The 13390-nt window shown below is 50.7% G+C and overlaps 1 protein-coding gene across 1 annotated transcript in view; it reads left to right on the top strand.

Moving 5' to 3' along the window:
* The window catches only part of LOC119449040 (uncharacterized), a 49276-nt gene that overhangs the window by 33039 nt on the left and 2847 nt on the right, over nucleotides 1-13390 (top strand). The window contains exons 4-5 of the mRNA XM_037712235.1: nucleotides 528-625; nucleotides 11255-11668. Of these exons, the coding sequence (XP_037568163.1) occupies nucleotides 528-625; nucleotides 11255-11668 (512 nt within the window). The remainder of the gene's footprint in view (nucleotides 1-527; nucleotides 626-11254; nucleotides 11669-13390) is intronic.

The following is a 13390-nucleotide window of genomic DNA, read 5'->3' as shown; positions in this document are numbered from 1 at the left end:
GAAACTGCGACAACTTTTTACTATTCATTTGATAGCCCTCCACGTTGTCTCAGTAGCTGGCGCTTTCGGCTGCTGAGCACTATATATGTCGGAGATTGCGGCGGCGGCTACATTTCGAAGGGAGCGAATTTCAAGAAACACTCGCGCCGGCTGCTCACAGCATGCCGAGAGCTCATAGGTCGCGCTACTGCCTACGATATCTGGCGGCAGCCAAGGAAAAAAATGCTCTATGAAGACTAGACTGGTAAAAATACTAATCCGGAGCCCTCCAATACACGGCATCTCTCCGAACCCGCTGTGTAGTTTCCGGACGTTAAACTCAGCAATGCACTTCTCAGCTTGCCTGGCACTGTGGCAACCGCGTGACCAAGTTAATGTGGTAGAATGCGCAGCATGTTCCTCAATGTCCCGCCGTATAGGACAAGGTCAACCGCATAGCTTCTTTCGCAGACGTCACTTTCCGGTGCCGTACGTGTGCGACCACGTGACTCGCTTTGCACTGATTCTTTTTTTTTTTTTTGGCGCAGAGGGGGCGGCGTGTGGCTGACCACAACGGTGATGTGCTTCACCATGTTGCTCCTGATCGGCATTATACTCAGTACACTGGCATACCTGGCAACCAACGGTGAGACACTTTTATTGCGATAGCAATTATATGGACACTCAAAAGCAGATTTCTGCCGTCGGCGTCGCCGTCGGCGTCGCCGTTGCCATCGCCGTCGCCCGTGAGGTTCCGTATGACGTCAATGGAGATGAAATCGTCGCCGAGCGCCGAACGCTGTATGTGCGAGTGAAAGGGCGCGAGGGGCGCGCGCTTTCACGAGGAGTGAACGCACGGCGGAGAACAAACGCGCGTTCTGCGCCGTGCTCGCTTAAGGGCTGCAGAAGTAGGCGTCTCTTTCCTCCTTTACAATCACCATATATGTAGAGCAAACGCGCCTTCTTCCGACGCGCGATAGGCCGTGGGGGAGGGGGGGCAGGGGTAGGGAAGGGAGGCGACGTTTAGCTGTAGCACTAAGTGCCTATTTATATCAGAGGCTCCGGCAATAGTCACCAACGCCGCACGCATTTTGAGCGAACGCGGGCAAAACGCCGACGGCGTCGACAACAGTTCTGCGTGTTGCCGCTGCTGCTGCATGTCCAAGTTTATACAGCTGATAAAGCTAATATCATTACTACGTATAGCTCTCTACAAATTTGCTATCGCAATTGATGCTTCGCCTTTCAGGTGAAACTGCGACAACATTTTAACACGAAAGTGTTTTATGCCGGGGTCCACCAAGACTTCACTGACGTATTTCCGTCACGGAAATACGTCACACGAACATACACGAACATAATACAAAGAAAGAAACCAGAAGAAAAAGTTCCACAAACATGCAAAATTTGGAAATCGAACCCACGACCTCTCGGTCCGCGACGATAGATCGCCGAGCGTTTAACCCATTGCGCCACAAACGCATTTGCAGAGAGCTACACAGACGCGCTTTATATATCTAACACTCCTCCGTGTACCCGCGCTCTTGCTCGGGGCGGTGCCGCCGCCTACCAGCAGAAAAGAGAAGTACTGCATTATGACACTAACGCGCACCGACAGTGAACGCTTCGGTGGTCTCAGCACTACGACGCCTCGATGCCAGCATTCGAAGGGACGCTGGCATCAAGAAGCACTACCAACGCGTTCTCGCAGAAGCACTACTAGGTGGCGTTCACCGTACTCAGCAAAGCGGAGCGTGGCCTCCGCAATTAGCTCTGAAATTGTTTCTAAAGTTGATCGCGGAGGCTGCAATTACGACGCGCTGTACGCGCTGATTTGATTCGGTGACGATTCAGTTACGTGCTTTGTCTTGCGCGTTGTATTAGTGTGTCAGTTACGTGCTTCGTCTTTCGCGTTGTGCTAGCGTGTGCAGCGTAGTGCAGCTTCCATATGCACGACGGTTGCTCATGGTCATCGACGTTGGTAGTCGTGATGGAGGAGACGTGCCACCAGGCGTCAGCGTGGGTGCATCAACGCCTAAGGGCGCTTTAGCCACAAAACACCAATAGACATTATATATCAATGTGCAATAAACATTACACTACTTCTGTGAAGACACGTTTCACTTTCGTGTTCTATACCGATTCCTATATAAGAGGGATCAACCACATTTTTTTTTCTTCGCTCGCGACTTTCTTGAGGGTCTTCTATGCGCTTTAAGTTGAACACAGGCTTCATACACTCGGAATTATCACTTTCTCATACTTTGTCCCGCTAGGTAATACAGCGGTAACAACTTTAAGTGAAGCTTTGCCTTGGTGCCGACTCTGATTTGTCTATGCAACCAGGCGTTACACTCAGGAATACTCTGATTTGAGAACTGCTGGACCAACTTTAAAAAGGCGTAGTAGTATATACGAACACCAGCAAAAGAGGTAAAAGAAGGCTGTTGTTGATGCTCGGTCTCGCACTGCTTGGCCGGTGATCGGAGTGCTTTAGCTTCCTTTGATCCCTGCGATTATTCAAGAGTACACCTAAACGTGTGTTTGCATTTGGTGGAGGTGCTGGCTTGGCTCTTCACCCTGAAAGTCCGTATCCCGACGCTACCTCCAGCCTCTGCTATGCATGATGACGCATCACCACAACACGCTATAGCACACTCCCGGCTGTCATTTCTTCCGGTGTTCTCAGACAGCGCGACCCTGTTATGCTTAGCGGCGCCGAAGAACCCCACGTGGAGGACTGGTTGTCCTGCTACGAACGCGTGAGTGTACACAAGTGGGATGACGCCGCCAAACTAAACAACGTCATCTTTTACTTGAGCGATGTGGTCAATCTATGGTTCCGCAACCACGAAGTTGACATTGCAAACTGGTCATCTCTTAAGAAGAGCTTCGTGGAAATTTTCGGGCGAAGCGCTGTGCGCAAGATCTGCGCAGAATAGCGCTTGCGCGGTCGCGCCGATCAATCAGGCGAAAACTTTAAAGCGCACATTCAAGATGTCGTAGACTTCTGCCGCCGCATGAACCCCGTCATGTCGGAAGCTAACAAAACCAGACACCTAATGATGGGGATTGAGGACGACGCCTTCCACATGCTCGTTTCCAAAAAAAACCCAAACTGTCGACGATGTCATTCAGATCTGCCAAATTTACAACAAGCTGCGAAAACCGCGCATTTCCACTTGGCGCTCTTACTTTGCCACGGCAAGCATTACGGCTCTCGCCGTTGGGGATGTTTATGATTACCAGACTTCCCTGCTGCAGAGAATACAGCAGTTTGTTCGCGAGGAAGTGGCACGAAAATTGCCCCTTGTGTCGGTCATTATGGAGCCTACGCTATCGCTCGGCCCAGTGCTTCAACAGATCATCCATCAGCAAGTTTCCGAGTCGCTGCCAAATCCCCAATACCCAATGCCTAATACTCTACAGAATCCGCCTGTCTCCGCACCTCTGACCTACGTGGACATCGCCGCCAGGCCTCGAGATTCATTCGCCACGGATCACGGGCATCCACCTAACGCCTTCTACGCGGCGCGGCCACCTGTACGTTCGGCGCTGCTTCCTTTTCTGCGTGCCACCCCAATACGTGCCTACCTTAGACTCACTGCGGATAACAAGGCAATTTCTACCATCTTCCTGGCCATGTAGCACGCTTTGCCATCGCCGCGATTTGCGCATACGTAATGGCGACCTGATTCAAGGCTACGTTTATCGTGAGCCACCACCACGCGCTGTTTCGTGTATTCCAGCGCCTGATTCTTCCTCGTTGGGTCAACCCACATTCGACACATGCCGGGCCCTATCCCAATGTCGCCGTTCTCTTTCACCTATGCTCTGTCGACAACACCCCGCCCAAGCGGAAAACTTACCGTATGAAATCAACATGTATACTTACCGTGTCGCTGTACAAGCGTTAGTTCATACCGGATCTGCTGTCTCAGCGCTCAGTGATTAACAATGTCGCAAGTTGAAAAGATTACGACTCCGCTTTCTTCCGTTTCCCTATACGTATGGTAACCGCGCACCACGTGCAGTCTTCTATGTCGTACCCGGTTCGCCTTGTCATTCAAGATGTTTTGTATGTCGTTGAATTTGTCGTTTTTCACCATGCTCACATGACGTCATTCTGGGCAGGAGTTGCTTTTCTACAAAGCACGCAGATGTTGAATGTGCGCTTGCCGAACTTGCATTATCGTCGGTGTGTGCTGCCCAATCTGAGCCGTCTTTCTCTCACCTTTTCCCCGAGTAGTCTTCGCTGATGACAGTGAGTATTCGTTGTTGCGGATGCTGACATACATCCTTTCTCTTTCTCTCTCATGCCTCTCTCTTGAGACTCTGCTGCCTGTTCTACTGCTCTGTTTTCACCCTCCGAAGCATTCGCCTCTCGCAAAACTTGTGCCTTCCTTTTGGCGTTCTCTCAACTTATTCAAAACTGAATCCCGGCTGCTGCGGCCGCATTTCGATGGAGGCGAAATGCAAAAACGCCCGTGTGCTTGCATTGTAGTGCACGTTAAAGAATCCCAGGTGGTCAAAATTAATCCGGATCCCTTCAGTACGGCGTGCCTCATAATCAGAACTGGTTTTGGCACGTAAAATCCCAGAAAGAAGAACTTATTGAAAACTTTTCGGAGCCATTTAAGTTAAGAATTGGTAATCTTCATCAGCAACTTTATCCCGTGGGGAATGTCTGGGTGGCCTTGAGGACATTGACCCTGTTTATCCTTATCAACTGCCTGATTACATGACCGACCTACCTGTCGCCAGCATTACTCCTGCTACGTCAGCTGCTTCGTCATCTTGAGATGTCTTCAACCCATCAGTTGATTCACAACTCTCCGATAACCAGACCATCCAACTATTGGAGCTCCTCAGTCGTTTTCAAGCTTATTTTGACGATAAACAACCTTCTTTCGTCCGCACATTCGCAATCGTTCGTCACATCGACACCAGCACCCCTGCACCACGGCGCCAGCGCCTGTATCGAGTCTACCACGCAAAACTCCGTGTAATTGACGACCAGGTGAACGACATGCTTCACCGTGGCGTGATACAGCCCTCACACAGCCTTTGGCCCTCCCTAGTTGTACTGGTGAATAAAAAGGACGGTAGCATCAGGTTCGGTGTGGAATATAGGCGCCTAAATAAAATCCCACGCGAAGATGTTTATCCCCTGCCCCGAATCGACGACGCCCTCGACTGCCTGCAAGGAGCAGAGTTTTTCTCGCCCTTTGATCTTCGATCGGGGTATTGGCAACTCCCTATGGATAAAGCTGACTGCCCCAAGACTGCGTTTGTAACTCCCGAGGGTTATACGTGTTTAATTTGACGCCATTCGGCCTTTGTAATGCGGCTGTCACTTTCGAACGCCTCATGGACAACATATACTTCGAGACTTCAAATGGAACACGTGCCTTTGCTATCTAGATGACGTCGTAGCCTTTTCGAGGGACTTCGATTTGCATCTGACCAGCTTCGCAAGTGTCCTCAATTTTATGACAGATGCTGACAGAGCTTAATTCAAAGACGTGCGATTGTGCTTCACGCCGGCTCACTCTGTTGGGCCATGCTGCATGCAAGTATGGTGTCCTGCCCGATCCAGCAATGCTTCGAGCCCTCACCGAGTTTCCCCATGCCGACTACAATGAAACAACTCCGCAGCTTTGTCGGCCTGTGTTCGTATTTTTCACCGATTCATCCACAACTTTGCCTTCTCCATCGCACCTTTGACACAGCTTCTCGCAAACAACCAAGACGTTTCGGCTTAGCCTTCCGCTTGCAACGACGCAATCGCCACTGTACGCCATGTCCTAACCATCCCTCCTATTCAGCGCCATTATGACGTGGACGCTCCCACAGAAATCCACACGGACGCAACGGTGTCGGCCTAGGTGCAATTCTTGCCCAACGCGTCTGGCTTCGACGAGTACGTCGTCTCTTACGGCAGCCGCACCCTCACCAAAGCGAAAATAAACTATTCTCTTACAGAGAAAGAATGTCTCACTATTCTTTGGGCGATCACAAAATTTCGACCTTATGTCTACGGCCGACCATTCGACGTCGTGATTGATCACCATGCCCTGTGCTGGTTGTCTTCCCTCAAGGATCCATCTGGTGGCTTGGCTCGTTTGGCACTACGTCTCTAAGACTATGATATTCGTGTCGTTTACAAGTTTTGTCGCAAACATGCGGATACCCACATCCACTGCCGCTTTCCTCTTCTTCATGAGCCTGGTGCTGCCTCTGTAGTCAGCCACTGATTCTGCGTGCCTTACCTTATGCTAACATGCCATCCGAGCAGCGCCAGGATCCTTGGATAGCCTCTCTACATGAGTTCCTGTCTGACCCGTCACTGCGCACCACCAAGCACACGCTTCGACGCACTGTTTGTCACTTTACCATCTGTGATGGATTTCTGTATAGCCGCAACTACTTATCTGTTAGCCGTTAATGGTTGCTGATAATTCCTCCTCGTCTACGTTGCGACATCTGTGCCTCCTTCCATGCGGACCCGCGATGCGCCCATGCCGGAGTATTCATGACCTTCGCATGCCTGCGGCTTTGGTACTACTGGTGCGTAATGTACCTCTTCGTCCGGTAGTACGTCCACTCGTGCTCCGAGTGCCAACGCCACAACAGCCCACCTTATGCGACCACGGGGCCACTCCAGCCCTTTCTGAATACTCCAAATGGGAACCGCTGGGCCATCTTTGCTGTAGAATGCCTCACGCGTTACGCCGAAACTTAAAGGGCCCATAAACCACCCAGAGGTCGAAATTTAGTTGTCGTGTTGCAGTTGTGCACGAGTCTACAACGAACACGTACCCGCAAGAATGTTTCAAAATGGTGCCGTAATAGCGGAGTTACGCGCGTTTGATGATCTAAACACAGGCCTCGCTCGTTCCGCTCTTTCCTTCGCTACTCTCCTCGTCGTCTGGTCTTTCCTCCTCGCCGAGTGCTCCTCCAAATGTCACGTGACATTCGTCGTCGCCAATACGCTTGTCAAAACACTGTCCACTTCCGGTTATGGCAAGTCCGCGCTAGCGGCAAATATACCGACGGCGAACCGAACCCCAGTGCCGTAGAACATCTGCCGCGCGAGAGGTGTCCAAAGTATACGGCAGTTCGGCCGGCGAACCGCCCGCTGCATGATCGACGGGCAAATCGACGACGCGCGAAGCTGCGCGCCTCCGCCGCCGGCGATGAAAACATCGGCTGCAGCTTCTGTTCCAAGCAAACTTATTTCCGCTAGATAAAGCGATGCATAAATTGTACATTTTATGAAAAACAATATCCGCTGTCAAACGTTTAACATGAACGAGAGCTTCGATACTAGTCGAGCTCAGCTGCAGCGCACGGCTGCCGACGGGAGACGACCGGCTCGGCTGTGCTCGCATCGCAGCGGATGGCGCTCCTAATATCAGCGTATTTTTCTTCTTTGTGTACAATTACTGCGAAGAGCGACAGCAACGATAAGAAAATATTGCAGCCCGTGAGCGTCGGTAATTCATTCCGAAGCGCCGTCCGCTTTAGCTTTGAAGAGAACCGGAAAAGGCCTAGCGACGATATCGGCGCCGTCGAGCGATCAGCGGCGGTGAGGTTGCCGCACAAACGACTCCTAGCCTCATCCTTTCTACGTACGGCAAGGTAATCTCGCCGTACGCGAGCAAAACGGCTGTCGAACAGCGGCCCGCGAATGGCAAACGGTGTGCAGCGAGTAACCGTGCCGGTAACTAGGACGGGCCTTCGCCGTGACCACGGCGTAAGATACATACTCTTTAAGTGAGGACACTCGCCAGACTCGATCGACCAGATAAAGTAACAAAGGCGCCCGACGATCGGCCCGGTGACGGCAGTGGATACCTATCGGCAGTACGACGCAACTTCAACACAGAAATCTTTTATTGGTTTAATCTCCCGTTGTTATAGCAACCGGCGGTTCGCGGGAAATTCGAAATGATTGAGTGACGCATGAAAGTAGGTCACCGGGGAGAGGGAATGCGCGCGTTCCTTGTCGGCGCACGCTCTCGCCTGCGTTCTAACTGAAGTTGCGTCATTCCGCCGATAGGTATCCGCTGCCGTCACCGCCCGATAGACGCGCGCCCATGCTACTTTATCTGGTCGATCGCGTCTAGCAAGCAAGCCGAGAAGTGTCCCCACCTAAAGAGTATATATCTTACACCGTGGCCGTGACTCAGCGCTTCTCGGCTACCCGATGTTTCTTCCGTGCCGGCTCATGCTCATGCGAAGCGCGCCGCTATAGACCCTGCGTTGCGCGCACGTCTGGAAAGGCCAACACTGTCGCACTCTGTTCGCGCAGCTAATCAGACCGCTAAGCACGACTATATTGGAACTCGAACGATTTGGCACTTGCGTTGCGGGCTTTAATTACCGATTCGCAAGGGCGCACAAGGCGAGAAACACGGCGAGGAAGAGCAGGCAGTGCGCGTACCTGCTAGCAGACTAATCGGAAGTCCTAGGTTCTTGCTCGACCAATCGACATCGTCGACCCAGTTGACATCACCAGATGCACCCTGGTGAGGTCATGACGACCGCTGGGGATACCGGAAAGACCAGGAGAGGAGGACGGCGTCGTTTTTTTTTTGTTTTGTTTTTTGGGGGGCGCGCCCGCGGCGCGTAGAGCTGCAGCATTTGGCATCGATGATCGTGACGGCATTCTGAACTCGATGCGCGTGTTTACTAGAAATGTTCAAAAAATACCCAGGTGGCTTAGGGGCCCTTTAAGCGCTTCCGTCTGCCAGATCACGTGAAGTCGCCTTGTTAATCCTCCATCACCTAGTTCTTTGGCACGGTGCGTCTCGTGAGATACTGTGATACCGCGGACGTTCCTTCCTCCCCGAAGTCGTAGAAGCACTTCTGCGTGAATGCAGCATTGTCCATCACACTACTAGTGCAATATCATCCCCAAAGCGCTTTAATCATACACTAGGCGATACGCTCGCCATGTACACTACCCGCCTTCGTTACCTACGCTTACAACAGCGCCACTCAGTCTACCACAGGATTCTCCCCGTTCCGCCCTCTTTACGGCCGTGAACCTTCTTCCTTCAAGGACACTATCCTGCCATATCGCCCTGATGCCTCGGAAACCACTACATTATCTGAAGTAGCCACCTATGCTGAGGAATGCCGCCAGCTCGCGAGCTCACTTACCTCGCAAGTCCAGCCCAGCCAGAAATAATTTCACGACCGTAGCTCCTCTTCGCCTTCATATTAGCCTGGAACACTGGCGTGGATCCGCGTTCCCTTCCCCACGCCCGGCCTTTCCTCAAAGCTGCTGCCTAAGTATGACGGTCCTTACGGGGTTCTACATCCGACGTCCCCTGTCAACTACGTCATTGAGCCCCTCCAGCCATCTACAGACCAACGGCGCCGCGGCCGCGAAATGGTTCACGTCGAATGCCTGAAACTGGACTACGACCTGCCTGTATCACATTTTCCTTAGGTCGTCAGGCTGACTCCTTTTTTTCACCGGGGGGTGATTGTAGGAATATATACAGGGTGTTTCAGCGAACACTTTCAAAAATTTCTAAAGGTTGCCTGTGGCAGACAGTACAATCAATTCTAGTTAATGAGCTGGTCTACTCGAAGAGGCGGACATTACTTGCACAAGAAATTGGTATGCTTAATCGACTAAACCCCAAAAATTCACTAATTAAGTTTTAACTAATTACCTGATGACTCTTATTGCAATTTACAAATTGTAGCCGTGGAGTTAGCAAGGCGGATCCACTGGGAACGAATTCTCGGGATGACACCAGTTTCTAGATATTAATTCCCGAACTATGCGGAGAAATGCATTGGCGTTCCAGTTAGTTTCGTACCAATAAGTCGCTTTATGCATTGAAGCACAAAATTAACTGGAACGCCAATGCATTTCTCCGCAAAGTTTGGGAATTAGTATCTCGAAGCTGGTGTCATCCTCAGAAATAATTGCAAGGGGATCCGCCAAGCGACCTCCACGGCTACCATTTGTAAATTGCAATATGGGCCGTCAGGTAATTAGTTAAAAACTTAATTAGTGAATTTTTAAATTAGTCGATTATGCATATCAATTTTTTGTGCAAGTAATGTCTGCCTCTTCGAGTAGACCAGCTCTTTAACTACAATTGGGCTATCTGCCACAGGCAACCTTAAATAAATTTTGAAAGTGTTCGCTGAAACACCCTGTATACGAACATCAGCAAAATACGTTAAAAAAGATTCTTGTTGATGCTCGCACTCGCGCTCTTTGGCCTGTGATAGGCGTGCTTGCATGTGTGTGTGTGTTTCTACAGAGCGCATGTTCGCCAAGTTCCGATTCTTTTTTCTGTTTTTTTTTTTTTCTTTTAAACATGATTGTCTCTTTGTAATGCCCAACTGCTGTGCTCTCAACTGAGAATGGCAGTATTGAAGATAACATAAATAAAAATAAACTTCATACGTGCGATAAACCAAGACTACACCTAAACGTGTGCTTGTGACAGAATTGACTGCATTTAAGAGAGAAAGCTAAATTATGCGACGGCGACGACGCAAGGAATGTCGAGTTGCCAGACCTAAAAGAGTGAACAACCGCCGAATCCGGCTGCTGCGACACACCACCACGCTGGTATGGTTTGTTGCGGTTGAGGAAAACACGCGTCCTCCACGCAGAGGTCAACGTCAGCGTAGACCCTTCGCAATGGCATGACGTTCGCGCCACGTAATACAAGCTCGTCGAAGCAAACCGTCGCATTTCTTTGAAGTGTGAACATCGCTTAGGCCACAGTGAGCGGAATCCGAGTCGACCAACTCTGATACACGTTGTGTCAAAAGTTGTCAGACAATTACAACAGGTCGTTGCGCGCCATGCAGGCGTGATTTTTCTGTAACATCGCACAGTTTTAGGCTTTACAACTCCTCAAGGACACCAAATGCACCTTGATAAGTTATACCTATTATGACCGTAGTAAGTGCTCTCAAACGCGAGCAGGCCTGCTCGGATGAGAAACATTCTTCCGTGCAATGCCTCTCTGAACGCTGCGCGCGAGGTTATAAATTTAGCTGCGACAGCGCCATGCGTGGCGCGAAAAAGGCGCTATCTACGCCCAGGACACGGGTGTGTTCGAGTAACGGTTTTCTCCATCTGAACACCGGTATCAAAGGGGCGTACGTAGTACCATAGTAAATATAATGTTTTAATACGTTTTTTTTTACGTCGGCTTCAGCAAATGACTCCCTTTGATCGTTTTGAAAGAACGTTTCATGTCAACACCACCACTCGTTCTGGTTGCAGAAGAAGCACTTTCGACCGCGGAAGAGGTTGAATTCCCGGTCGTCAGCGGTTCTTCGCCTGCCGGAGAGGATGTTCCAGTGCCTCTTGCCGAGCCGCCGACCACATCAACAATGCCGACGCCTGTTGTCACTACGAAGCCCCCAACTGCACCCATGATGCGTCCCACAGTGCCTACTGCACCCCCTGCCGAGCCTCCCATAGAACCCACGATGCGCGCCACAGCGCCCACGATGCCTCCCCCAGGGTCTACGATGTCCCCCAGAGCGCCTAGGATGACTCCCACGGCGCTCACAATTCGTCCCACAGTGCCTATAGAGCCACCTGCCGAGCCCCCCGAAGAGCCCACGATGCCCCCCACAGCGCCCACAGTGGCCCATACCAAGCCTTCCGTTAGTGTGTTCATACCCGATGAAGGCAAGTCTAACCCGCTGCGGTAGTTTAGCAGCCACGGTGTTGCGCCGCTCAGCACGATGTCGCAGGTTAAATCCCGACTGCACCAGCGGCATTTCGATGGAGGGGAAAGCGCTCGTTTACTTGGATTTAGGCGCACGTCGCAAACCTCATCTGCGGGCAGCTAATAGGATTTATATAGGAAGAGAGACTATGCAAGAGACATGCGGACAGGCAGATAATTATATTGACAGAAAAATGGCAAACCACACTTGTAGATGAGTAGGCAGGCAGAAAGGTAAGTAGGCTGTCCAATTTTATCTTTAGATTATGTAGTTGCGATTGTTGCCAACATTTCGTGCGGAACCTGAACTTGATATTTGTCCAAGGCATACTCGTTCTGTGCATTACGTTGGTCAGCCAAATGCATAATGTTAAGAAGTTAAAATTGCGAAGGTCAATACATAGCACGCGCTTATAGGCCACTTCCCTGTTTTGGAACCAAAGACAATGATTAATGTTTCGTTTTGCTTTGTTAGATCACCCGCTAATCTTCACCGTCGAGAAAGGAAACCACAGACAGCATTAGTTGCTAAAGATTTGATTCTAGAGCAAATAAAGTTGAACAGTGAATTTCATCTCTCTTGAGTGAGAAAATTTCACTCAACAAGTGGGAGTTGAGCGTCTACTTGTACTTAAAGAATTGCTCTTTACATAATACCCCCCACGCTACCCAAGAAGACGATAAGACGACGACGAATACTAACGCCGACGACGTTGCCCGTGCCGATCTTAGCATTCTTGGAGGCAGCGCCTCTTCGCAGACAGCGCCATTCGGAGACAGTGCCTTTTGGAGCTGATACACCAGTTCGAAGATTGCTTTTTGACTACGTCAAAGGTGAAACAAACACCACTGACCAAGCACCGTATAATCACGGATGATACCGCGAGGCTGATTCGACAAAACCCCTACCGTGTAGCTCCAAAGTAACGTGAAAAGATTCAAAAGCAACGAACAAGATGCTCGAGGGTGACGTGATACAGCCTTCGAACAGTCCCTGGGCGTCACCCGTGGTGTTGCTCAAAAAGAAAGGCGGCAACTTGCGCTTCTGCATCGATTACCGCAAATTAAACCAAGTAACGAAGAAAGACGTCTACCCACTGCCACGCAGAGACATTTCGCTGCGCAGGCTGCGGCATGCACGTTATTTTTCATCAATGGAGCTACGAAGCGAGTATAGGCAGATAGAGGTCGATGAGAGAGATCGTGAGAAAACGGCCTTCGTGACCCCCGACGGTCTTTACGAATTTAAGGTACTTCCTTTCGATTTGTGCTCAGCGCCAGCCACTTTTCAGTGTTTAATGGACACCGTACTATCAGGCCTGAAGTTGCAAACGTGCTTGGTCTGTTTAGACGACGTCATTCGCGGAGCACCTAAGCTGGTTACTCACTGTTCTTCAAGCCATGCGCTCAGCTGGCCTGATGTTAATGCCCGAGAAATGTCATTCTGGTTTCAGTGAACTGTGCTTCCTCGGCCACGTCGTCAGTTACGAGGGTATACGACCTGACCCAGATAAAATAGACGCTGTGGCAAAGTTCCCCGCACCGCCCGACAAGGAGGCAGTGAGGCGCTTCTTGGGGCTGTGCGCCTATTACAGGCGGTTCATTGCGAACTTCTCATGTATTGCTGCCCCGTTAACACGCCTTACACGAGACGATGATCCCTTTCTGTGGGGTGGAAATGA

Source organism: Dermacentor silvarum, chromosome 4 (assembly GCF_013339745.2).
Source record: "Dermacentor silvarum isolate Dsil-2018 chromosome 4, BIME_Dsil_1.4, whole genome shotgun sequence".
Classification (NCBI taxonomy): domain Eukaryota; kingdom Metazoa; phylum Arthropoda; class Arachnida; order Ixodida; family Ixodidae; genus Dermacentor; species Dermacentor silvarum.
Note: the sequence above shows the minus strand (reverse complement) of the source record. Positions and strands in the feature narration are given on the sequence as shown.